The sequence below is a fragment of the Canis lupus genome, chromosome 29 (genome assembly GCF_011100685.1).
Source record: "Canis lupus familiaris isolate Mischka breed German Shepherd chromosome 29, alternate assembly UU_Cfam_GSD_1.0, whole genome shotgun sequence".
Lineage (NCBI taxonomy): Eukaryota > Metazoa > Chordata > Mammalia > Carnivora > Canidae > Canis > Canis lupus.
The window spans coordinates 8050411-8076542 of NC_049250.1; the positions used below are offsets into that span (position 1 = coordinate 8050411).

Here is a 26132-nt window from a genome sequence, read left to right on the forward strand (position 1 = left end):
CGCAGGCAGGTCCCGCAGGCAGGCTGCCTCCAGGTTGCTCCTGACACTGGCACCCTGGGCCTGCTGGCCGTGCCCGGCGCCCTTAGCTGGCCATCTCTCTCACAGCCGCGCTTGCACCAAGCACTTCAGGAGTCTGGAAGCTGGAACCCCATCAAGGTCGAGTGCTCCAGGTTGGACGGGCACCAGCGAGGGAGGGGTATAAAGTGGGGTAGTCCCCTTCCCAGGTCATCCCCCAGTTGTCATTATGAGTGTAATCTCTTCACCACCATAGCTTCTCCTTTTCAGCCATTCAAAGTGGATCTGCAAGCTCTGAAGAGGCGGTGGTGGGTGTCAGTGGACACTGAGCTGTGGCTTGGTGGACACAATGTCCACTTCTGAGATGCAGGCCCACATGCTGGCAGCAAACAAGGAGGTGTAGTTTCTTAGCATGATCCTGAGTGTATTTGGGGAGCATTGTGGCCAGGAGCAGGGAAGCCTGGCTTTCACTCCTTGGGAACTCACTCTAGTGAATGTGGGCTCATGGGAATAGAACTTGGTGTCCAATACTGTATTGCCAGCGTGTGGAGTAATGCCTGATGCATAGTAGGTGCCCAGTCAACGATTGTAGGGTGAATGGATCCCGTTTGTCAGGAATCAAACTTGGGAAGGGGGTGCTGGTCATACGTAGGGCAAATCCAGTCTCCCCAAATCTGAATTACTGCGTTGGGATTTATTTAATTTTGATGCCTGAAGGATAGCTGTCATCTTGTCCTGCCTTCTTCTTCCTAACAGTGAGAATTTGGGGTTCTCTATAGGTTTCTGTAAAAAGTTGAGCTTCTCCAGTATTGTTATGGCACCAAATTGCTCCCTACCAAACTGGATTGTTCCATATCTCACTCCATAGTACTTGTTATATAGCTTCATGTAGAAGTCTCCCAAGATTTCTTTCCATGTGTGATCAGACCTTGATATGTAAGCCTAGTCACGTGAGTGGTGACTACATTCCCACTTGAAGGCATCTGCATTACAGTCATATTTCTCTCTTTCAAAAATGCTTGCTCCCCAGCAAACAATCATACTTCAAATTTAACCAAATTGTTGGCATTATTGTTCACCACTTATGTAGCTTCTGCTTTCTTGAGATGTCCATATTGATTTCATTATTGCTTTTCTGGGTTATTTGTAGCTTCTTCTCCTTTAAATAAAGAGAATAATTTACTTTTTAAAAGCCTCCACGTCAGAAGTCTTATTTTGCTTGAACAGTCTGACAACTTGTTTGGCTCCACTGGCTTCTATCATATAATTTTTTAGGTAAGTCTGATGTCAGTTTTGATTTTTTTTCAAATTGTAGGTATCTGGAACCTTTTTTTTTTTCATTTGTTCTCATAATTCCCCATATTTTCTTAAGTAAGACTGTGGCTTAACCAAAGTCTCCTAGCATTTCTAAAAATGTTTCATCTATTTTGTTGCTAGGTTGTTTGGTGTGAAAATATTCAGTATACTTTCCTTGACTTGGTGGAACAGACTTTTTTTTTTTTTTTTTTAATCTCACATGTTGGATCTTCCTTTAGCTTGGGGTGGGGTGGGGAGATTCTCAGTGTATTTTGAGAGTGCTGTCTCCCCAATGCCCAATCTCCACTTTCCTCTCTCCTTCTTAATGCCTGGGTATTGGCTGTCCTGAAACTAGAGTACTTAAGGACACAAGACCTGGGGTCAAAAAACCTGGTTTAAGTCCCACCACTTCCAAGTCACCATCTCTCCAAGCCTTGGATTTCTTCGTGTAAAATGAAGATAGTAATAAGCCCTGACAAGGGAAGCAAAGCCATGTGGTTTTTGTTATCTTCCCAGAATTTGAAACTTGAAGGCAAAGCACGAGACTTTTAAGAGATTTCTGCTTGTGGCCTTGCAGGTGGTGACACCTCTCCCCTAAGTGGTGTTATCTCCCAAACAAGGCTGGCTGGGGTGGGGAAATTTAGCCACCTGCAAGCAGAAGGAGCTCGGGGCTGTGTGGGGAGACCCCAGGGCCCTGCCTCGTCTAGCTGTGTGGCCCTGGGCAGCAGCCTTCACTCCCTGGACTAATATGTAAAGGCGAGGGGAGAACTTCCAAGGTCAGCTTTAGGTTTAGAGTTTGATTTTTTTTTTTAAAGGAAAATTGATTTTCATTGTTTGTGCAGCATAAGCGAACAAAAAGTTTCCCCTTCAGTGGTGGCTTTTTATTCAGTGGTCTAATTGTGAAGGAGAAAAAGCAAATTAAAGTTTGAATAATATCGAAGGAGATTACAAAGAGAGAGAATTTCTGTTACGAGCACTTATTGGAGTACTTGATGAAAAAGATCTTAAGAACTCCAGCTACTGATGCCTGTTACCTGGTCACTCACCTTCCAGAAATCTTAAACAGAGCCAAAGACTCCATGGTGAGAGCTTTTGAAGGATAAATGTATAAGAATTAGAGTTCTCAGAGGTTCTTAGTTTTGGTTCATTGTAGTGAAAGCATTTAGAGCAGTTTACTTCTGAAGAAATCATATGTTATTGTGGGATGTGCTCGGTTTGGTGCAAGAGGGTAGAACAAAATGGAAGTTTTAAGTGTGATCACACAATCTTTAGTGTATCAAATAAACTTTTCTATACCACAAAGGTAACTCAAGTGATAAAATTAACACAAAGTTTTCTAGGCTCATATTTTGAAAGAGTATTTCCTTCAAAAAACAGATCCTAATTACTAGGATGGTTGATTACCCTTCAGCCAATAAATATGTGTGCAGGGGACGGTGTGAACAGGGTTTTGCCCTTAACTGCTTAGAAGAGTTAAAAAATATACATATTATCGAGAAGATCTCATATGCTGTAATAAACATTCAGAGAAAAAGTTACTTTTCTGTGGGTGAGGCCAGAGAAGAAACGGAAGAGCCATCATTTAAAAAGGGGGTGGAAGATGATGAGGTTTTTCACATGTGGATTCATAAGCAGGAGCAAAGAAAGGAAGCGGTGAAGGCAGAGGGATGGAGGGGCACAGGGAGTAACTTCACATGAAAATAAGAGAAAGAGGAGGAGGCGGCGACAGGCAGACTGCTAAGAATGGACAAGAATTTTCAGGGTCATTCAGATCACTGACTGGTACTGACTTACTAGAAGTAAATAGGGAAATACCACACGAAAGAATTCACAAAAGCAAATACCACAGTAGGTAGCACTTTACTCCTGCGAAAGGTAATTTAGAGAATGGGATGAATCGAACTCATTTGCCTGAAGTCTTTCAGCAACATAGTCTTTGTGACCTTTCAAAGGGCCTGTATCTGTGACAGCCACTAAGCACCACTAATTCTGGGGTGGGAAAAACTGACATACCTTGAAATGTGAAATAGGGCATGGCTTAGGCTATTAACCTACTAACACAATGAACGTTCCTAGGGCATGAAAATCTGGTTACAGGAGCCTTCTTAGAAATGTCGTCAGGGGTGTGTGAATGTTAATAACAGATTATGTATTTTTAGAAACAGGGCAGTTTACCAACATCATTCCAACAATACTGAATGCACTGACGCTTTGAAAGCCCCCCCCCCCACCGCCCTGCCAAAAGATTAGAGTTCTCTAATTACAAATGAAATAAACCAAAAGGTAAACCTTTTCAAAAATTCCAGTATCATAAAACAGAAAATTCCATAGTTTATGTGAGGAACCATTATACTTTTCTCATTTCCTCAGAACCCTAATTCTTATTCTGTAAGTGGTTTTTATTATAAATGGACTGTCTGCCTGTTTTCAAAAAAAGATTCAATTTACAAACATTCCCATATAAGCATGTATAATAAATACTGGTCTTCATTTCAAGTATGCTTCTACTGAGTGGAGCAAGATTAGCCCGTTCACATTTTTAAGAAACTTGTTCATTGGGAGAGAATCCTTTCCATCTGCAATAATAGGAACCCAAATAACAGTACAGAAAAGGAGATTCTGAGGACTTCTTTATGGACACAATCTCTATTAAGCACTGTGCTCTTTTGTGTGTCTTTTCTAAAGCAGCCAGAACCTGGGAATTTATATTCTCTGGCATAAGTGTATCAGAGAGGAAAATATTTCTACTACTTTCAAGGTAAAATCATCACAACTAAAGAATGAAAGTTGAAACTAGTTGTATTAAACAGGGCTCTTAAAAGAAAAAACAAAAACAACAGGGTTCTTCAGAGAAACCAAACCAATCGGATGTGTGTATAAACATATACACATATGTATATGTATTATTTGAAGAAATTGTGATCATGGAGGTTGGCCAAGTCCAAAATCTGCAGGCAGGCCAGCAGGCCGCAGACCCAGAGAAGAGTTGATGTTGCAGCCTGAGTCCAAAGGCAGTCTGGGGGTCGAAATCCCTCTTGCTGGGGAACCTGTCTTTTCTTCTTAAGGCCTTCAACTGATTGGATGAGGCCCACCTGCATTATGGAGGGTAGTGTTTTAAGGATTTATTTAAGGATTTTGTCTGAGAGAGACAGAGTGGGGTGGGGGGTGCAGAGGGAATCTTCAAGCAGACTCCCCGCTAAGCCTGGAGCCCCACTGGGGACTCCATCTCACGACCCTGAGATCATGACCTGGGCTGAAACCAAGTCAGACATTTAACAGACTTAACCAGCCAGGCGCCCCCATTAAGTCAACTGATTATAAGTGTTAATCACACCTAAAAAAATACCTCGCAGCAACGTCTAATCTGGGTACCCAGGCCCGTCCAAGTTGACGCATAAAATTAACCATCACACTAGCCAAGAGTCAAACATCTTCAGAGTAGAAAAATTTATTATTGACCTCTGTGTTGAAAAGAATGCAAGTGAAGTCAAGACATCTTGGGTTTTGTTGTTTTGTTTTAGTTTTAGGCTGACATTGCCAATATTTGACCATTTTTGATCTGCAAAAAAAGAGTAACTGGGTATGGCTCAATACAATATTTTGGCTTTCCAGCAGTTGCAGTAACACTGCCATCATCACTTGGATGCTTGATCAGAAAACAACTTTTTATAAAGCCAATTTCTTTTGGAATACCCCGAGGATTTAGCACAAAGTGGTGCCTGTTGCTGAGGACATGTCTGATTGAGGAAAAATGGCAGCCAAACCCAAGCTGTCTGTAGCCAGACTTGAAATTTTGTCTCCCCTCAATGGTAAACCATCAGTATGAACTTTTTCGTTTAACAGTGACACAAGTGAAAAAGTCTTTTAGCCCCGTTGGGTCTGATACAAAAGACAAACTGCATTTCGAACTACTTTTCCATAAGGGAGATTATACCTTAAGTGAATGAATTAATCCCAAACGTACTTTTTTAAAGTATTGTAACTAAGCATCTTATTTTGATACAGTCCTCAAAATATTTCACATGCATGAATTTTAATAAAATAAAATGTATTTAGTGTTAACCTTAAGAATTAACAAAGGGATGCTTCTCGATTTTCTGAAAGTTAGCACGTGAAGAGAGGAACTGCTGATACTGGAAATCACCGGTTCCTCTCTCTCTCTGAAAGCGGGAGGGCCTTACAACAGGACAGCCAAAGGTAAAGAGGCAACTTTCCTATCGCACTGAAAGAGGTGCTGTTAGATATACAAGGAATCATTTCTGCAATTGACTCCCGCTCAGATTATTAACCGAATCTCTGGGTGATGTCGCTCTTTCTGAAGCTGCATCACTGTTTCTCTGATGACTTTTAGACGAAGTGGTGTGTGTGTTTTGGTACAGATAACTGTCAAAGGAGGGTTTTCAGCAAAATTTTAGACAAAGAGCCCAAAGGGAACCTCTCCAAGGATCATTTATAGCACTGGCAGACAGTAAGTGTTAAAGGAATACTGAATGCCAATCTTATCTCATATGAACAAGAAACACTGATTTATACATTCTAATTGCCTTTTGGAAGTCTTTTTGGATGCTCATCTGGATTACAATTCTGATGCATGATCTTTTGACTTTTATTATTATTATTATTTACAGTTCCTATCCTTCCTTTAAAGGTACAAAAGTTTTAAAACAAAACAAAAGAAACCCTGGAACTTTACATTTTGTTTCAACAACAAAGTATTGTCCTAGAGCCAGCTATTAGAATCGTATATTTACGAATGAGAAAATATTTAAAATTCAAAGTGAAGAGAAAAAGTTATACCAAATAGAAATGTATCATCTATTAAAATTTCAGGAAGATCTACATTATCTAAAGCCATTCTATAATTTTATTCATATATTTTGTGGAGTTCACATATCTTTTTCTTACAGCAAACATAACACTGTAGGCCACAAGAAGCTGCAGTACTATTGTTTCATTAGCAGCAAGTTAATATTTTATATCTGGGTAACTGGACAATAAATAGCCTGCTTCTTTGGATGTGGATGTTTAAAATGTAGTATCACTGCAGCTTCATAATGTGATTGCTATTTTACAGAGCTTATACACACACAAAAAAATACGATCTTTGTCTATATTTTATACAAATACAACAGTAGTTTGTGAATACATTTTAAGTACATGATATACATGATAAGCCACTTGATTTCCCAATATCACAGAATAGCGATTTTAAATGCAATAAAAATATACAAAATTCAGCCTGGAATGCAGATTTTTCTATTTTGACTCAAAACTTTATCATTAGAACATTTTTTAGAGTACTAGTCCAAAAACTTTTTCATCAGCTAAAAATACAATTTCAGCAGTCCAGCTTATGTTCAGGCATGACGCAATCCATCTCCTAATGGATTCCCAGTTTTTGTTAAATTCAAAGGGCTGTTAGTAACATACAGCATGTTCTTCACTCCACACCATATTATAAAGCCCACTTTTCATTCTGAGTTATAGTCACCTTGTGGACAAAAGCTGGGTTTGTTCTGATAACATTTGCACGTCCAAGATTTCCTTTTGCAAGTGCACGTGAATACATTGTGGTGGGTGGTGTAAAAGTCTGTTAATGACAAGTCACAGTATAAAAATATATTGTACACCTTTACGCCTACTGGAGTCCTTTTTTTCCTATGGCTAAAAAAATATGACTGAATGAGACAGAGAAGTTTGTAGCACCATGAAGAGTTGTATCCCAAGTTACGTTAGCAGCATGATCCAACATGATATTGAAGGAGTGTTTCTGAGAAGATAAACATTCATTCTGGTTCATCTGTACCATTGAAGCTTATACAAGGAAGTGTTTTATACATTAGCAATAGTTCTGTCATTTCTAGAGCTAGATAAGCTTATCAAAGACACTGCCTTTCCATCCTCAAAGGGGTGATAACAAGAAGGGCCTAAGGGTGATGATCTAAGTGTGCCTTTACCAACGCTGGTGGGATTGATTTGTTTTATGTGATCCAAAAGGCGCTTTGTAGGGGTAATTTTTAGCACAAAACTACACAAGGCGACTTCTGTGGATCTACATAATCACGACAGACTATCTGTGCTGTAGACATGGCTTCTGACACAGTGTGAGAAAAGACGTAAAGTCAACGTAGGCACTATTTGTCAGAGATAACAGTCTGCTATTGCTAATGAAGAATACTCGACATTTAAGAGACCTCCTCCAATGTCACATGGATCTCAGTAGGCTAGAAGCAACTTGGGGGAACTGGTAATTTTTAATTTACATACTGGGAAGACAGTGTGTTTTGAAACACGTAAACCTTGTAAAAAAATAAACCATTGTAAAACCTTATGAAAAGACACACACTGATTCTGTGCAATATAGCAAATTGATAAGAAAACACTGTAAAAATGTACCTGTTTAATATACATCTACCATTTTTGAACACAAAGCATTATATATCAAAGGCCTACATATATATCATCTAATGGCACTTGAAACAAATTATAATAAGTCTTAAAATAAAAGGCATAACCTATAAGAAAGTTTCTGTAAAGGTTTAGATTCGTTTTGAAAGTGCTATATCTTGTAATATGTGTAGTATAGAGGTTGACCAAGCTCTATTTTTTAAAAAAATATTGGCCTATATATGTGTATTGCTTACTAGATGAATGATCCTGAAATATGTACTCTTTAACATTCATTATTAGCTTAATAAAGCAATCAGCTCTGGCTCATGTTTCAGTCAGTATATGGTTTTTAAAAACCGCTACTGTCCAAATTAACACAATATATCACTCTATTCCACAAATGACTAAGAATAATAAAGCACAAGTAACAAATAGGCAAAAATACACAGCTTGGAAGAAACACTAATTAAAAAGTTGCACAAAGAGTGGCGAGCGATCAGCCAGGAGAACTGAAACTTTGAAAACTGCACTTGGTAAATAAGAGGATTTGAAAATGCGAATTTTAACAGTGGCCAATAACTAAAGATGTTATCTGCATATATCAGTGGATAATATTGCTTACAGCGCAAGGCCCTTCCACACTCATGCTTTTGTGCCTGGTGACTTTGTACACACGTGTGGAAGTTCAAACTGAATGAGGTTCAATATCTTGTCTGAGGTCCAAATTCTAAACTGAAATATTTTTACTTAATGATAATCCCTTTTTTTTTTAAATCAAGCAAAGGCACTACTAGAAATTTCAAGGATGATGATTCTGGCCATGGGGAGAATGAAAACAGCATTGGCAATTTTTAATCACATCCAGTTGATGTAAAAACACATCTTTTTCTAGAAAAAAAAGAGCTGGTTCTGCATTACATCCTTGTTAGAGCACTGTGCAATTAAAATAAGTGAATCTGCCTCGTCTTGAACAGAAATTCTCTCAATAAAGGGTTTAGTGACCAGTATATAGTCAATTTGAAAAACATGAGCTGAATTCTCTCTTCCTTGGAAAGTGTTATTTCAAGTCTATGAGGCGGCAACAGGCAAAGAGGGGTTCACATGAAGATTAGTAAGACTCTACAATATTAACCCTGGTGCCCTGAAAGATGTGCCTCCACGTATTTTAATTCCAGGCAGGGTGAGAATTAGGCTAAAAATATACATACATGTATGGTGCCACTCCCCATTTCCAAAATGCTTTATTAAATAAATCCTGGTACTCCCTTTTTAATTGTTTATTAGCAGTGAAATACAGCCTACTAAGGCCAACGTCTCAGGTCATTAATTTGACTTCTCCTTAAGCAAATTTTCGACAAAGTAAAGTAGTGCTTCCACACTTGTATTTGTGACTTCTATGTAAAAATAGGTTTTCTATTTATTTGTGCTGTCACCAATTTCTTTTTCCTTTTTTTTTAAATGGTGATTAAAGCAATATTGAACACTAATCATTCAACTAATGATTTAAGTAAGCAATCTGTTTCATAGAAACTAGAGGAAGCAGTAATAAAGCAGAGCTAAAAGCCTACTTTCAGAGCAAATATTCTCCTAATCAAAAGCTTAGGAGCAGTTTGAAAAATTTTAAATGTATTTCCTTATTAAAACATATATAATTTTAATGCCTTTGGAACACACTTTTTTTATAAAATGTAATTTTTTATAATAAAATTTAAATACATAAGTATAAAAACTACTGCTCCTAGAATTAAAAAAAAAAAAAATAGGAGCATGATAGAGTATCAGGGAGCCACAGCTCCCTTAAGAGAGCAATTCTGATTCTATGAAGTGCGATATATGTGTGTGTGTGTGTGTGTGTGTATAATATATATAGTGAAACCCCCATTTACATTATTACAATTTACATTTCTCCACAAATTATACTACTCCCAAATATTTTAAATAATGTATTATATTCAGTAATCTGCACTCATTTTTAGAAATTCTTGGTAAACATCGCAATCTGCAGTGATAATTGGCCCTATAAACAAACAAAGAAGCTTCCATATAGGGCTAATGAGTGCTCAGAAATATTTTTTTTAAGAGATATATACTCTTCTATAAACCCTCCCCCTTACACCCACCCCAACAGACAGGTCCCAAAATAAGGTGTTAACAAGTGCTTAATAGATATGTTTCGTAGGCTGATGTCGCAACCAATATTCTGAAAAGTATAATCTGACCATCAAACAGATGATGGTGGTTGTCTACTCTGAGGAAAGCCCGTACTACTTTATTTAGTGAACACAATATTCTTGATTGTTGCTTTCACGTTAACTAAGACAGTGCTTGTTCTGCTCTGGTTTCCTCCCCCTTCTACAGATTCGACTGATTCGCAACACTCCCCTGATTTCCCAGAGATGTGTAAAAGTGGGGTTTTACTGTATATATTTTTAGCCACTTAAGACTTTGTGGTCATTCCTCGAAGAGTTTTCTAATGCATTTAACTTTAAATTCTCCCTCCAAAAATAGCAAGGAGAGAGAAATCGATACTGAAGAAAGATACCATGAGGGTAGGGCTGTTTTGTTTTCTGCTTTTGGCTCTTCTGGGAAAGAAAACTGTATTAAATTCAGCAAGGAGTGATGTAAGCGACATGCTTCTCCTTTACACCTAAAGAGTCTAGTTTTTAAGCCTGGCAACAAGGGACAGGATCCCTAGACAAGTTCGCAAGTTGAACTAAGTGCTTCACATCTCCCTTCTTAGGAGACCATCGCCACTGGAGAAAAGACAGGCCACTCTGGGATAAAGACCCCTCACATCTGTGCTCCACGATGGCTCTCGGTTCTGGATTAGCTGCGAACTGACAATTAAGATAGAGTTGCTGGCTGCACCTGACCCACCCTTTGGCCCTACAAGGCAGAAAAGATTAAAGAGATCTAGCCACACACTGACTCTGAAGACTCCCAAGCCATAACACGATGCATGCTGTTAAGTTGGAACAAGAACAACTTTGATATGTTGCCAACATCCCGTGTGCTAGTTTAAGGCCAACTACTGAATACCATGGAATGCCACTGTCACCTCACCAGGAGTCTCTTTTTGCTAGAAATACTGGTGCTTTGTGTTTAGGTTTTGTTTTCCTTATATGTGTATAATAAAGACGGCAAATATTTGAGCCAGACAATAGCAAAGTCTTCAAAATATACCGACCTGAAATTACGGTGTATCTAAGAAAAATCTATTATCTCTCCAAACTGGATTAATTCCTTTGAAACATTTACTTATGAATCCATTCAGAGACTGGAAAAAATTTAAAAGCTCTCAGGTTATTCATCCACGTTTTAGAAACTGTACATTCTATTGCAAAGATCTTTAGTGAGCCAAAATGTCAAAAGGTAGAGCCACTGTTGCTGGACAGAAAATTTTAAGATCTTAAAGTAATTTGAACATGGGACTCATAAGACTTTACTGCTAATAATGGCTTTCCTAGAAGAAAAAATCATCTTAAACTATGACAATTGGCAGTGAGTGTGGACAAAAATACCCAGGTAAACATAACTGAACACAAATGGTTCTGAAGCTCATTTATAAAGCTTGTTTCTATTTCATACTGGCTTAATGAAAACTGGTACTGTACAAAAGCAGAAAGTTTTATGCTGTTTTAAAGTAGGCACTAAAATAAAAATGGTCATCTAAGTCAGGGCTACACATAGATTGCTGTCAGCAGTCCACATCTTGGACTTCTACTGAAAAGCTTGATGGAAACGTGGCAGTGTGGTGCTTGTGCTGAAGCTACTGGTGAATGCTGCTGACAGAGAGTGCAGGGAGCTGAGACCTAGGGTGTTTGCAGGATCCTGAAGATCCTGTGTCTGGGGGGGCAGCTGAGACACAGAAGAATGGGCTTCTTCTTGGGAATAGCTCATTCCGAGGCTCCCCACCGATATAGGATTATAGGGAGGGCCATTTAGGGGTATGAAATTGAACAACTGGGAAAAATCCAAGGCTGGTGTGTTTAGGGGGTCACTGATAGAGATAGAGCTTTTTGACAGGGAAAGGTCCCCTGCACCATCATCAAGGGACCCAACCTGAGGATCCAACCCTAGCTTAGATGACGATGCTTGGGAATCCTGGGACGAAGAGGGCACGCCACCTTGTAGCTCCATCAGATAACTCTCAATCTCCCCCTTTAGTGGCTGTTCTTTCTCAGGAATAGAAATGGCATATGAGGTAGAGCTGAATGGGTATTTGAAAGAAAGGTGGTGAGAAGGATGGACAGCATCCATATCTATGGGGCACGTCATTCCCAAGGGTAAAGTCGTGATCATCTGGTGAGCAGGTCCCGAGCTCTGCATGGACTGAAACGGAGTGTTATAGAGGTTTAGCTGCAAAGTGTTTGTGAATGGCTTTGACAACAGTTCACTGGAAGGTAAGGACATCACCGGGAGGAGCTCATCTTTTATAGGCACAGAAACGTTGCAGGTAAATGGATCCAGAAAGTCCACCGGTTCTGTTTTGACCTTCAGAAGTTCTTGATTGTGACTCTTCTTCATGTGTCGTGTCAGGTGATCCTTCCGCCCGAATCTCTGTGCACAGTACTGACAGAGGAAGTCCTTCCTTCCTGTGTGCACCACCATGTGTCTCCGGACATCCTTCCGGGTGTAGAAGCGGCGATCACAGTGCTCGCACTGGTGCTTCTTCTCCTTCGCCCCACCAGATGACTTGCCCGCATGAGATTTAAGGTGCTCTAGCAGCACTCCCGTGCTTTCAAAAGTCTGCAGACAGACCTTGCAGGTGAGGTCACCACTGGTCGCGGCATGCAGGGCCAGGTGACGTTTGAACCCGAGCTTAGTGTTGTAGTTCTTGCCGCATTCTTCACACTTAAACGTCTCTTTGTTAGGGTCGTGCGTATGGAGGTGATTCTTCAGGTGATCTTTCCGGTGAAACATTTTTTCACAATAATTACACTTGTGGGTTTTCTCAGGAGAGTGAGTAGCCATGTGCCTTTAAACACAGACATATTCTGTAAGTATCACAACACAAATGGCACGTATTCACTTTTCAAATGGAAGCTAAACTGCTATGCTACAACAGAGGCTCCCTGATAACGGACACACTTTAACTTAACATGCGCTACAAGGACAGTCAGTACCCCTAAACACTGCATGAGCCACTGAAGTTGCCACTTCAGTATTCGCTGTTTTTTAGCTATTACTACACAAACAAATGAGCGAGACTGAACATACTCACGTAAACGTCCAGACCCTTTCCTTGTAATTTCTTTGAACAAACGGAAATTCTACTCTCATTAAGCATTTCATTAAAAAAAAAAAAAAAAACCCAAAGACAACTAACACATCAAAGTATGTGACTTAGAATACGAAAACTAGCCGTCTAATCTACGTAACATTTCCTCTCTGCAAAGCAGCTAAAGAAGGTGTATACAAATATATACGTTTACAACGGCTTCACATGGCCAACATAATAGAAAATATAATCTGAAAGACAAATAGAGTGTAATACCTTTGTAATTTGTACTTAGAAACAAAGGCCTTGGTGCAGTCTTGTTGTATGCACTTGTAGGGCCTCTCTCCTGTGTGAGAGTAGGAGTGAACCTTTAATTTCTCAACACTGTTAAAGGCCTTGTCACACAGTTGGCAAGGAAAGTTTTTTCTTGGTTTGGTTTCACCACGCTTACGTTTCCCTGAAGGGACTTTCTGGGTATCTCTTACTTCTGACAAATCACCAGGAATGACAGTGGCCATCGCAGCCTAAAGCAGGCCTTCTTGTTGGACACTTGGGAACTGCCCAACTCCACTAAATGATTTAGCTTTAGGTGGCTTCTCAAGTTTCATGTGGTCGTAAAAGAAAGCAAAAAGGGACTGGAAAAAAAAATAAGAAACAACTAGTTTGTAACTAAATTTAATTTTAAAAAATTTTATTTGCTATGTGATGCTTTTGAATTCAAAAAGGAACCATAAAATGGATTCAGCTGGTCTAATGTAATATCTGTAGGTTTCTTTATATTTGCCAAAATACACATTAATGCATTGCTCAGAATGAACAGTTCACACACCCCCAGAAATTCCACCTAACAAATGTCGTACTTGGGGAAAGTAGTAGTGATTTCAGGAACTCTCAGGAAGCGTCAAAACATGACACTCAAAGTGGCATTATTAATCTTCAGTTTTGACAAGGGATCAGACAACAGAAATCTGACTAAGGACAGAAAAATGTTTCTGCAAATATTTTAACGTCAGAAAATCATTTAAACTTGTGTGAGTCAATTCTAGTAAGGCTCCGTGTGATAGAAAAATATAGATAAGAGACTGAAAACTCTTTTAGGCACCCTGTGAACCACTTGGTCCATGGAGGAAGTCCTTAATGAAGACTCGGGAGGCCTGAAAGAGTTGAAAGCACCACGTACCCAGAGTAGAAATTTACTCTTTATATCAGTGTCATCACCCACACAGGGATTTCCGAGTCAAGAGTAGAAATGACTTCTCTTCGTAACAAATACACATTCTTAAAATGGTAACACCTTGTGAAGTTATCTGAGGTGAGGATCATGGCTTATCATTTGGAGGGGAAAGGAAGATCTGGTTGAGGTAATTTTCCTCACCTTTTTGCACATCACAGAAAATGATTCTGTTCATGGGGCACACTGAGGTTAGCGGATGAGCCAGAGTCATCAGGCCGCCCCAGGAGCTGAGGGGATCAGTCTTTGGCACACCTGTAACCCGTGTGCGGCACACCAGTGCGACTTTTGGCGTGGAGCACAATACTTGTGCGTGGACACATCATTATGGAGGCGTTTCAGGTAAAAGGTGTGTCAGAGTTTCAATTCATTAGGGGTGCTGTGAGGAAGAATGAAATGCACATATCGTATGGTAAAGAGTACATCTACTTAAACAAAAATTTTTCAATTGATTGAAGCCTTTGAAAAATGGGTAAGAGATAGTAAATATTATCAGCTGTATTTCTCAAAGTAAGAAACCTACTCCCCAAAGATCCACCTGACATAAATGACTCAAGGTTCCTGAGTGCCAATCTAGCAACATACTTTTAAGCGACATAGAGATGAGGAGACCTACAGTCTCTCTTAAAAAAGATCTGCTGTTTGAAGTGAAACTGCATGTGGCTAAATGACTGTTACCAACTACTACTCAGTTGGATTTTTTTATCCTATTATGTATTTAGAAAAAAAACAAAAGTCAGTTTCTCTATATATTCCTTGTTTTGGCATCATACTGATACTCGGTTGCCTTTACGAGCTAGACATGTCATGCTGACTCCTGCAGATTCCAGGTATACTTTTGCAGGGGCTCTAAATTTAACCTAATTTCTGTAAAACTAAGTGTATGCTACAACAGATCCCACTGTGATTCAATGTAGAGGCTGTCACTAAACAGGCAAAATAGGGCAATTATCCACTCATTTGATTAAAATGTAAGGCCTTAGGGTAAGTTAACCATGTTGGCTTCATGTACCCTTTCATCAGTAAGCAGATGCAGACAAGGCCTTCCTGCAAGCTGTGCAAATCGTATCTCCTCTGCAGTTTAAAAGTGATGTTAACACAGTTGACACAGCTGACATTACTAATGCTAACACAATATGCTCCCCTGGTTTTAGATTTCATGAATCCCGGGGACTTGTACTTTTCCTATTATATTCTCATTCAAGAGATAGCTTCTCTATCTCTCTCAGAAATATCTATACATAGCTCTCCTGCTGTGTCCAGCAATGACACTGTAAACTGCTAGAAACTACTCTGCCAAAGCAGGAAAAAACAGTAATTTTGACTATATGATTTCCTAACATGATGCTTTTATGTACCTCTTTAGAGCACTGTGGGAAATAAGCTGATGAATTTGTCAACTGTAAAAATCAACATGGAATGCCAAGCGTCTAAGTCCCTGAATATACCTAGTATTGGGAGATATTTCAGATTGGTTGTATTTGTCATTGTTGTGTTAAGAGATCCAAGCATAAGGGGCAGAGAATTCCAGTTGAGAAAAAAAGAAAAAAGGTAACTTCTGAGTTAATGAAAAAAAAAAAAAAAGTATTGCAAGTATACCATGAAACAACACATAAACATTTGATTGTATTAAAGTTGGTGATCCTCAATATGGAGTAACAAATGAATTGTGTCATCTTTGCATGTACATACTGAGCAATGAAGGACTACAAATTTCAAATATTACACTTTTCTAAGACCAGCTGAAATTTTTTCATGGCTAATAGTATCTTTTCAACTCAATATATTACAAAACTCAAATTAGTTATAGGAGCATTTAAAATTATAGGATAATATAAGGTAGTGAGCTCAACATTGAATAAAAGTCAACATTCATAATATACATATCATATATTTTAAAGACACATGCATAGAATTTTAGTAATTCTTGTTCAATGCATACCTGATGACCGATGGAAAAAGCCTCAGACCTTGATCTTAGCCAGTCCCATTGACTCTTCGTGGAAGAGAGCGGAATCCAGTCCTTCCCATTTTGGCTAATCTGTGAAACAAAAAATAAGAATGGACTACACTCTAAATGGAATCAGTATGTAAATGATGGAAAATAAAGGATGAAAGAATTGCAATTTCATGGCACATGCTTACATTCCATACTCTGCTGACAAGTCATGCATTAATTTTCACCAGTTGCAAATTTTTATTAGTTCTAAGCACATTTACATGACCAAATGAAATGCGGAAATGAAAAGTAAAGTAGTATTACCTATATAAATGGCATTTTGTGATGCTGAATGACTCCCCACTTCTGTCCCAAATTCAATTTTTAAATTTTTAAATCTAACTTGCCTACTGAGAGAAATGGATATTAGGGTTACTGTTTGTAAACCAAAAGGATCAAAACTTCATTAAGCTTACTAATATTATGGAAGACACAAACTTGGTGCATCTGGAACCTCACCAAAGAATAGCTGACTCCCGAAGAAAGTACCTCCTATGCCCACATTGCGCATACTTGTGCAAGGTGGGCTTCTCTGAGCTGCCCTTTTGTTTCTGCAATACCTGCCAATTTAATTCTCAGAATGCTGCAAGGATTGCTGAAAGGTAGCAATAACTCTGTGCTCTTTAGATTTCAAAGCATGCAAGGGAAGTTATATACGGGTTTGCTGCAGAGGTATCCAGAACAAAGCATCATTGGGTTTTAAAAGATCATTGTTGAAAAATCTTAAAATATCTGTAAAAAAAATGCCTATTGGCAGGATCTTCAGTAAACTGAAAACATGCACAGAGAAAATAATCTGCTAATAATTCTTGATTGTATCAGTCAATGTGAAAAGAATGGTCAAAGGCAACCCCCCCAACCCCCCCCCCAAAAAAAACCCCTAGGATTATCTACTGTAGAGACTACAAGGCACAGAGAAATTAGTAAGCTCTGAATATTTTAAAGGATGAACGTTCAGAAATCACAATTGTAAGAACATGAGAGTTATATAATATCAGTCAAATGGTTAAAATGTAATAATAAAAGGATTCACCAATGACAAGTGAAAAAATTTTACTTAACGTTCCAAACATAAATCTAATTAATTTCTCCTGAAATCACATTTTCACATACTTTTTAAGAATTTGATGTGTAAATAAAATATTTGCCAGAGGACATTCAAGCATCATTACAAAAATACTAAAGGTATATTTGAAAGCAGCATTATTCTCATAGTTTAAAAAACAAGAAACATTAAAAATCAGACTAATAAAAGATATTTAAAAAGTTAAAGCAAAAGCTTTATTCTTTGGTAAAGCACAGGACATGCATAAATGGAAGAACTGAATTCTGCACATCAAAATTGCAAAATAATAAAATTAACTTTGTAAATACTTACTTGCCCAGCGTACATACTGAGGTTTTGGTAGGGTAGTTAAGAACATGAGAGCCTGTTTTGTGTATTGTGTTATTTTAATAATATAAATACCTTGCAAGTGTACTGTGTTTTCAGCTCTATGACCTCCCTGGATTTCAATGACCTGAGAAGTGGATGCATTTATCATCATTGCCATTTTAAGGTAAGAGGCTCACAGAGGATGAATATCCTGATAGCACGCATGTGGTCAAGAAGGGGCATAAGCCCTAAAATTCCGATTTTACTCTTACATGACTGCATTCTAGGAGAAGGGTAGGTTGGCAAACCAATATGCAAGTGGATAAATCCTGTCATTACATTTAAAAGACAAGAATAGGGAATAGTGCCTATTATCTCTAGCAGAGCTGCCAATAGGATCCCCCAAAAGAAACAAATATAAGACTTTGCTTCTTTTAATAAAGGCAGTTTGCAAAGTAAATTTTCAGTAATTTATGTAACGGTTAAAATAACAACTAGTATATCTGAATGGACGGTGATTTGGGTAGAAACAAATGCAAACCAAAGTTGACTAGTCAACAATACATTTTTGTATTTTTCCTAATATAAATTTTATTGCATCTCAAATACATTAATAAAAGTTTCATTGATGCTGATTCTTCAATGGCATAATAAAAAGTTGAAGTATTTCAATATAGTTTAAAATTTGTATCTTCATTTGAAATATTACTATAGTCTACAAATTACCCATTTCATATTTTAGCCTGAAATAAAGCCATCATTTTCATTCATTTTATCACAAAACGTAATTCCAAACTCACAGTTAATTTCCCTAACTTCAACTGAACTATTTTGAGTTCTTATGAGTGATCCGATAATTTCAAAGGACTGCTAACTATTTCCCCAAACCAAGGAAACTAGGAGCCAGAGTTCATTATTATTTGGCTTGATAAAATAAACATTAAAAAATATACCGTCTGTATTTATGTAATCCTAAGATGTCAATTAAAATGATGTATTCCTTTTTATAGAAATAAGAAAGACTTTTAAAAAGTATTGTTAGCTATTCTTCTGAAAAGTCTACAACAAAATGCGTACTCCTAGCTTTCTTTTTTGTGTGTCAAAGAGCAGTTATTATGCTTTCCAAAGGATTAAAATTCTTCTTTGCCTTTATCTAAGAATTGTGAGACAATATACCCCTATACCCATTTCATATCGCCCTAAGAAATTAACACTTCAGAATGCCCTTCCAGTTTTTGCTGGTATGAGAACATACTTTTTTTTTTCCCCTCGGGCAACTCTGCATACATAAAAAAAGTAAAGAGAACAGTGTGTGTGCATGCACACACACATGTTCATCATCCTATGTTTTACATTCTATAACAGTGACTCACACAAAAAAACAAGCAAAAATGAATCATACATCAGAGGGTCTACTAAAACAAATTCCTATGAGAATGCTGGCATAAGAACAGCCCTGTACTGGAAACTGTTTCAATACTTTAAATTCCACAGTTCTGATTGTCATTTGTCTAACAGCTGTGAATTTTTACAACACTTACCTGCATCAATAATTCTTTCATATTTAAATTAAAAGTCAAACATACACTTCGATAATTAGGGGCAAACGCCATCGATAATCAAAGCACTGTTCATTCTCCCATATGCTAATCATAAAACACCGTTAGCAAACAATGCAGAAAATGTCAACATTTGCTTAAAACATGTTTTTCATATAAAAAGGTAGCTTGCAAAAGGAAACTTACCAACAGTTAATATTTTAATTCACAAGTACAAAACACAACAGAGCTTCAAATAACATAAACTGAGGACCAATACTGAAGTAAGGGCAACGGCATAGTTGGCACATTTTTTTTGGTCATGAATGTTATGTGGAAATCTTTACATCATTCAATTTCTGTAGGTCTGTAAAATCCCTTATTAATGGATAATAAAAAGGAGAAGTAGATCTTGCAACTATAAAAATCTAAGACTATTAAAAATAGACTGCAGCATTGGGGCAGGAGCTGTGTCAGTTTTATTCACTGCTGTTTCCCATAAAAATTTTTTGTTTTTTTGAATGAATGAAAATAATTAAAGCAGGGCAAGTACTTTCTAGCATCAAAATGAATGATAGGCTTGTTCAATCATCATAAAAGACATAGGATGGAATATACATATCTATGTTCAAGTAAAAAATATTATGGCATAGATACAAATTTGGTCCAACAAACTTGTTGTTATTGTTGTTATTATTATTATTATTATTATTATTATTATTATAACTTGTTATTATTATTATTGTTGTTGTTATTTTGAAACTTACCCACTATTTGTAAAGTCTTATATTAAAACAACAGCAACTTTAGTACAATCTAAAATATTTGTTTTGTTTCAGAAAACAAGCCTTCTCTGATCCATTGCTAAGGAATCTATATAAGTAGATAATATTGATCTAGTCCCTGCTCCTAATAAAAATTTTTTTAAAGATTTTATTAATTTATTCGAGAGAGAGACAGAGAGAGAGAGAGAGAGGCAGAGACACAGGCAGAGGGAGAAGCAGGCTCCATGCAGGGAGCCTGATGTGGGACATGATCCTGGGACTCCAGGATCACGCCCTGGGCCAAAGGCAGGCGCCCAACTGCTGAGCCACCCAGGGATCCCCTCCTAATAAAAATTTCTAAAGTGCAAACATGCCTGGAACCTGCACCCATGGCTGGCATGGAGCAGGAAGCATGGCTGGATGGTTAGATGGTGAGATGGGCTGCATCATGATGCCTCAAGAGGACAAAGAAGCAAGAGATAGTGCAGAGAACTGGGATTGTGCTGGACCCACCCACGTTGTAATAAGGTACCTGATTAACACATATCATACCCCCAATACTGAAAATCAGAGCTTATTTTCCTATAGTAGAAGACACAGCCTGTTTTGGATGACTGTACTTCATGTTTTCAACTTTTGAGCAATTTGTTAAAAGGTAGCTCTAGCACAACTCTTTTGAAACTTAGCATAAAATTTAGCCTTAATCATAGGTAGAAAGCCTCATGTTTAATACACAAATAATAAAAACCAACAGACAAGTGAAGGGACAAAGCAGACCTATTTGTTCTTAAGAACCGACAGGAAAAAAAATCAATGGATTCCAAAGTGGAACCAACAAATCCAACATCAGTTCTCTCTCTGTACAATTAGGATGTTCCCCTTTGGGCCACCTGGAACCTGGGTATGGCTGTTAATTACAATTTCTAGCCTTAAGAGAGAAGGAAGAGACAATCTGATGGAGTATTCAAATAAATTTTACCTTCCAAATATGAAATATTTTCATTGGTTATTTATTTTGTAGAACATAAATGTCATGGTAAGTTACATTTTTTTCTTTTCTTTTAAAAGCTCTTGTTTAATGATCCATAATTTAGAAGTCAGCATTTCATTTAAAAAACTACATGGGGGCAGCCCTGGTGGTGCAGTGGTTTGGCACCGCCTGCAGCCTGGGGTGTGATCCCGGAGACTCAGGATCGAGTCCCACATCAGGCTCCCTGCATGGAGCCTGCTTCTCCCTCTGCCTGTGTCTCTGCCTCTTTCTCTGTGTCTATGAGTAAATAAATAAAATCTTTAAAAAACAACTACATGGAGGATTCTTTCCCCTAAGGCCATACATTCTCATCAAAATAAAAAGCTAAAAAGAATACACATGGGTGGTACACTGGGTATTTCATTTTCTTCACATAGGGCACTTTTAGTCAGTATTTGCAAACAGGATGTGTGAAGGGATTTGTGCACAGGGAAGCGATGGTGCTTGGGAGAGAGCGAAGAATCAATTATATCTGAATACCAAGTAAGCTTGCTTAATCAAAACTTTAACCATTTTTAGAGGTTTTTTTGGCTTTGGTTTTCTTTCTTTCTTTCTCTTTCTTTCTTTCCTTTCTTTTTTTTTTTTTTTTGGTATGAAACATTTCCGAAATTTTGGTGCTCTGGCTAGGTGTAAAGTAGGCAACTCACAGATCAGCCCAATCTGAAAATTGCCTATTTCCCAAATTGTGAGGGGTTGTTTTTATGACCAATGATTCCTTACATTCCTGGGGCTACAACAAAAGTGCCTGCCATCAACTCTAAAAATATTCACACAGATGGACCTCAGACATCTGGAGAACATGCTTCCATTCATTTAGGTTGATACTACAAGGGCCTGATACTACTAAAATGACAAACACAGCATCATCTAGGTTTCATGTCTGAACTCTAAGCACTCCTACTGAATCTGCCTAGAAATGCCAATGGGAAGGCAGAAACAGTACATATTCAAACAAAAGTGATGAGGAGAGAAAGTTTTATGTAGTTACAAAAGCTCATGCAGAGAATTAGTTTTAAGTCATCTCAAAGTAAGATGCACTTGAACAAACAGGCTGGCATTATGGTATACAAGGAGATATAAACATTAAGTGTGTTTTTTCAAAATTTTGAGCCGCATTAATGGTATCATGAAAAAGAGCCCCCATCCAGGTAAGGTTCTCTATGCGTCATTACTCTGTCCTCCTTAAGTTATGCCTGTGTGACCATCCAGGACACAACGACTTCTGGAAACCACCCTTTCTATATATTCCTATAACGGAGTAAATAGGATCAGCTCTAGGCAAAATTGTCACATGAGGGGCGGCCGCTCCCTCCTCCACCTGCAGAGGACATCACACTGCCCGGGCTGACACAATCAGAAGAGATTTGATAATTACATTCCTCAACTGATTTTACTTGAGCCAGAATGAGCTTCACATCTTTACCTCTCAGGGTGTCTGTTACCACTAATATAGACTGTAAAGCTCTTCTTGAGATTACCTGTCTCTCCCCAGGGGATTCTAAATTCATCTGCAGGGAGACTATTATTTATCCTTATACCCCAAGCACCCAGTCAGGGTCCTGGCATGTAGCAGATGTTTGATAAATATTTATTGAACATAACTATGGTCCTGATAAGGGATTTCAGGAATCAGGACAAGCAGGTAAACATGTTTTGACGTTTCTGCCATTTCAAATCAGCATAAAGCAAGCTCAGAAGACAAACCCTGAAGGATAAAGCTGTTAGTTTGCTTTGGCAGAGTAGTAGATCTGAGAGAAGCATCACAACCACCTGGGGGTCCCTCCTGTTTCCATCAGGGGGTGCCAAAAGCTAGGAACACATGGGCAAGTACTACTCAGAGGCTGGAGGGTGACCCACACTCGGGATGCACTCAGCCAGCCTGGATTCTCAGGACATGTCTGCTTTCAAATACTCTGTTCCATAGCTCCTTAAGCACATGCAACCTGCATCAATTACCACCTATCATTTGGAAATTGCCAGTGAAGTTTCATAGGAAAGAAAAAGGAACAAAGTGACATTCAAATATTGAAAGATGATGTTCTTCATGTGAAATTCAAATGTGAGGATGATGTTGAAAATATTAGAGAAAATGTCTGAGGGATTACTGATATGAGAGGAATCAAGAGACAAAATCTACTTAAATGTCGTTGGCTACATAAAAGTAGTGAAAAACTTTTGTCTTTTTTCCAGCTGCTAAAATAGTTTCATCAAAAACAAGTTCAAAAACGACAGTGAGGTAGAAAAGGAAAAACATTCAGAATCTGTAACACTAAAAAACCATTAACATCTCTTCATATGTTTAAAAAACTGACCAAATATAAAAATGACTAGAAGTTTATGTTAACTAGATTTTAATGCTTAATCTTCATAGAATACTGTGATTAGGAATTTTAGCCAGATTAATTTCCGTACCTTTTGTTTAATTATAAAAGCTCTGCTGGTGTATTATACTGTGAGATCCTGCTTGACTCTTGGGCCATGACCTCCTGTCCCCAGGGCTGGGCCCTTCCCAGCCTGCCCTCAGTGGAGTTTATGACCTTTAGACTATCCTCTGGTACTTGGCACTGCCATCTTTGTTTTTATCATTCTTCCTTTCTTAGTGCTGAGGGTCCTGGCCTCTAAACCTCAATCCTGTGTGTGAGGTCCTGCTGACAGACTTACCTGGTATCACATCCATGGGTGCCTGGACTTCCAGTATTGCTACACCTTGGTTCTGTGCCACTGAGCTGCACCTACAGGCTGGGAAGTCTAGATGCCAGGGTGTGTCCCTGTGTCCCCTTTCCAACAAGGCTAGCAAACTGTACTTGTCCCACGGAGCTCCTTATTCTAGTATCTGCCCCATCCCAGCAAGCAGAGTGAGCGCCTTCCCCACCTACCCATAGACAGATTCCTCCCAGCAGACAGAAAGAAGACATAGTGGTAACATGGGATAGTCTATTACTCTGAGCAAGATTTGGAGAAAGAAGAGCTTAAGAGTTCATCTGCAGGCTATCTGGGGGAATGTGAACAAATAAGCTTTTATGGTAGGTAGGCATTTTGTGCACTGCTCATTGCCAGTCTTCTAATTCTTCCATTAGACTAAAACTCTTAATAAAGTCCTGCTGAACACAATACACATTGATAGACCTTAAAATAGTAAGTGGCATGCTTATTATGTGGCATGCTTTTCAAAGCTTTTAATATGATATCTTAAATTATTTGGAAACTGAAATAATGGATCACTTTGAAAGCCATGCCATATAATGATAAAAGCCACCTACCTGAGGCCCTGCTCCAAACTCTACAAGGCACCCTTATTAATAGACCATCACAGAATGAAGCATTCTGGGTGCCAAATAACGGCCAATGCAGCACCAAGGGGCAACCTAAAAAGAAAAGAAGAATTAGTTTGAAATTCCAAAAGTGTGACCCAATCTGGTTAATGGCACAGGAGTCAAATTGGTTTTTATTCATCATATTTTTTACTTTATTGGAAAACCTATCTCAATTCCCATTAGAAACAAATGTGAAACAATACAACATTTACAGTACACTGAGAAGTGAAAAGTAAATTAATCAATATCCCTAGGTTTATATATTTCCCTCCTGAATCACCAGTTATTTAGATTGTTCATATTTTTATTCAAATACTACTCCCAGTTTACTGTCACTCCTCAAAATTGCTGCTTATATCCTTCATTTATATTTGAAACACACGGACTATTTTCTCTATAATAATTTTCAGAAAAACCTTTTGAGGTGTATATCTTGTTCTAAACAATAGCGGATGGAGAAACCCTTCCTGATGAGTGTTTCCCTTTGGCCATGTGTTCACAGGCAAGGGTGTGTCTTTATGATGAAGCTATTACTTGTTTCAAAGAGAATTCACAGGTGGCACGTCCATCTTCAACAACACACAAAGAAACACCAACATGTATTCCAAAGTACTCAAGGTTTGGGATTACTCACAGCTTCATTCTGTTGGTACAGGTAAGGAAGGCCTACCACTACAGGCATTAATCGAGAGACAAAAGGGATGCCGGGAGCTCTATGCAGAAGTCATCTGCTTCATTTTCCCAGACCAGAGAATCAATGTTCAATGATATATGGCTACTGCTCTATTAAGATAAGTAGCTGACACCAATGTGATGCATCTTACCAACACTTATTACATATGGCATCAATCTGAAGTTCCTGAGGATGCAAACATACAAGGTATCTGTTCTCTAGGAGCCTACAAGATAGTTGTGGCCACAAGACAGATAGATACCTTATGTCCAAGTGACTGCTAACTAAAATAAAAGTTGCCCTTGTAAGGCAGTACTAGGGGGACAAATCAACAGTAAAGAACACTATTATATGGTACAAACAAGTACCTGAGAAGGTCAGAAAAGGAAAAGAATACAATGGAGTTTTGGTGATTTTTATCTTGAAGAATGTACAATAAAGAAAGGGGGGGCATAGGGGTGTGGTGGGGGCACACCAGTTAGCCAGAAGAACTCACAGATGAGCACCACAGATTATTACAGATTCTAAGATGATGCTTTGGCTGGAGTGCGGTGTAGTGTATAGACATTGTAAAGATTCAAATGAGAAAAGTTCACTGAATCCCAAGTGGCCGGGACTTGTACCCTCATGTACTAATGACAAGAAGTGGGCCGATTACGAAGCCCTGAGAACAAGCACTCAGGGCGGTGGGAGGGGTATGGGGGAGGGAAGAAGGTTAGGGCATGCTTGTGCAAATGAGATACAGAAGTTGGGTGCTGGAGTAGCATACAGCAGAGAGCTGAAAACTAGCAAAAATGAGCATACAGCAGAGAGCTGAAAACTAGCAAAAATGGGCATTTCCTAGAGGAAAGTGGATGGTCCTTAAGTGTCTGACCAGAGTGACAAGGGAGATACGAAGAAGGGAGACAGGGCTGTGTGGCTCACTTTTAAACAGAGAGACTCAAACCAAATTACTGGTTAACTCATGTTGGTGCCTAGTGACTGCCATTCTAATTTAAAGAGGGGATGGGGGATCCCTGGGTGGCGCAGCGGTTTGGCGCCTGCCTTTGGCCCGGGGCGTGATCCTGGAGACTCGGGATCGAATCCCACATCGGGCTCCCGGTGCATGGAGCCTGCTTCTCCCTCTGCCTGTGTCTCTCTGCCTCTCTCTCTCTCTCTGTGACTATCATAAATAAATAAAAATTAAAAAAAAATAAATAAAGAGGGGATGGGCAGGAATAGAGCTTCAAAGAGAAGGAAGAAAAAGATGGCAAGCCCCACAAAAAGACAAAGCTTCTATGAGTTTT

General features: G+C 38.6%; 1 protein-coding gene across 4 annotated transcripts in view; it reads right to left on the reverse strand.

The window, feature by feature from the left end:
• Positions 1-5917: 5917 nt before the first annotated feature.
• The window catches only part of PLAG1 (PLAG1 zinc finger), a 49984-nt gene continuing 29769 nt past the window's right edge, over positions 5918-26132 (reverse strand). The window contains exons 2-5 of one of the 4 annotated variants that reach the window (XM_038579342.1): positions 24120-24224; positions 16096-16194; positions 13199-13557; positions 5918-12679 (exon numbers count right to left, since the gene is read on the reverse strand). In XM_038579342.1, coding sequence (XP_038435270.1) covers positions 11422-12679; positions 13199-13440 — 1500 coding nt within the window. In that variant the 5' untranslated portion in view covers positions 13441-13557; positions 16096-16194; positions 24120-24224 and the 3' untranslated portion in view covers positions 5918-11421. The remainder of the gene's footprint in view (positions 12680-13198; positions 13558-16095; positions 16195-24119; positions 24225-26132) is intronic. The other 3 variants (XM_038579341.1, XM_038579344.1, XM_038579343.1) reach the window with 3 other exon arrangements.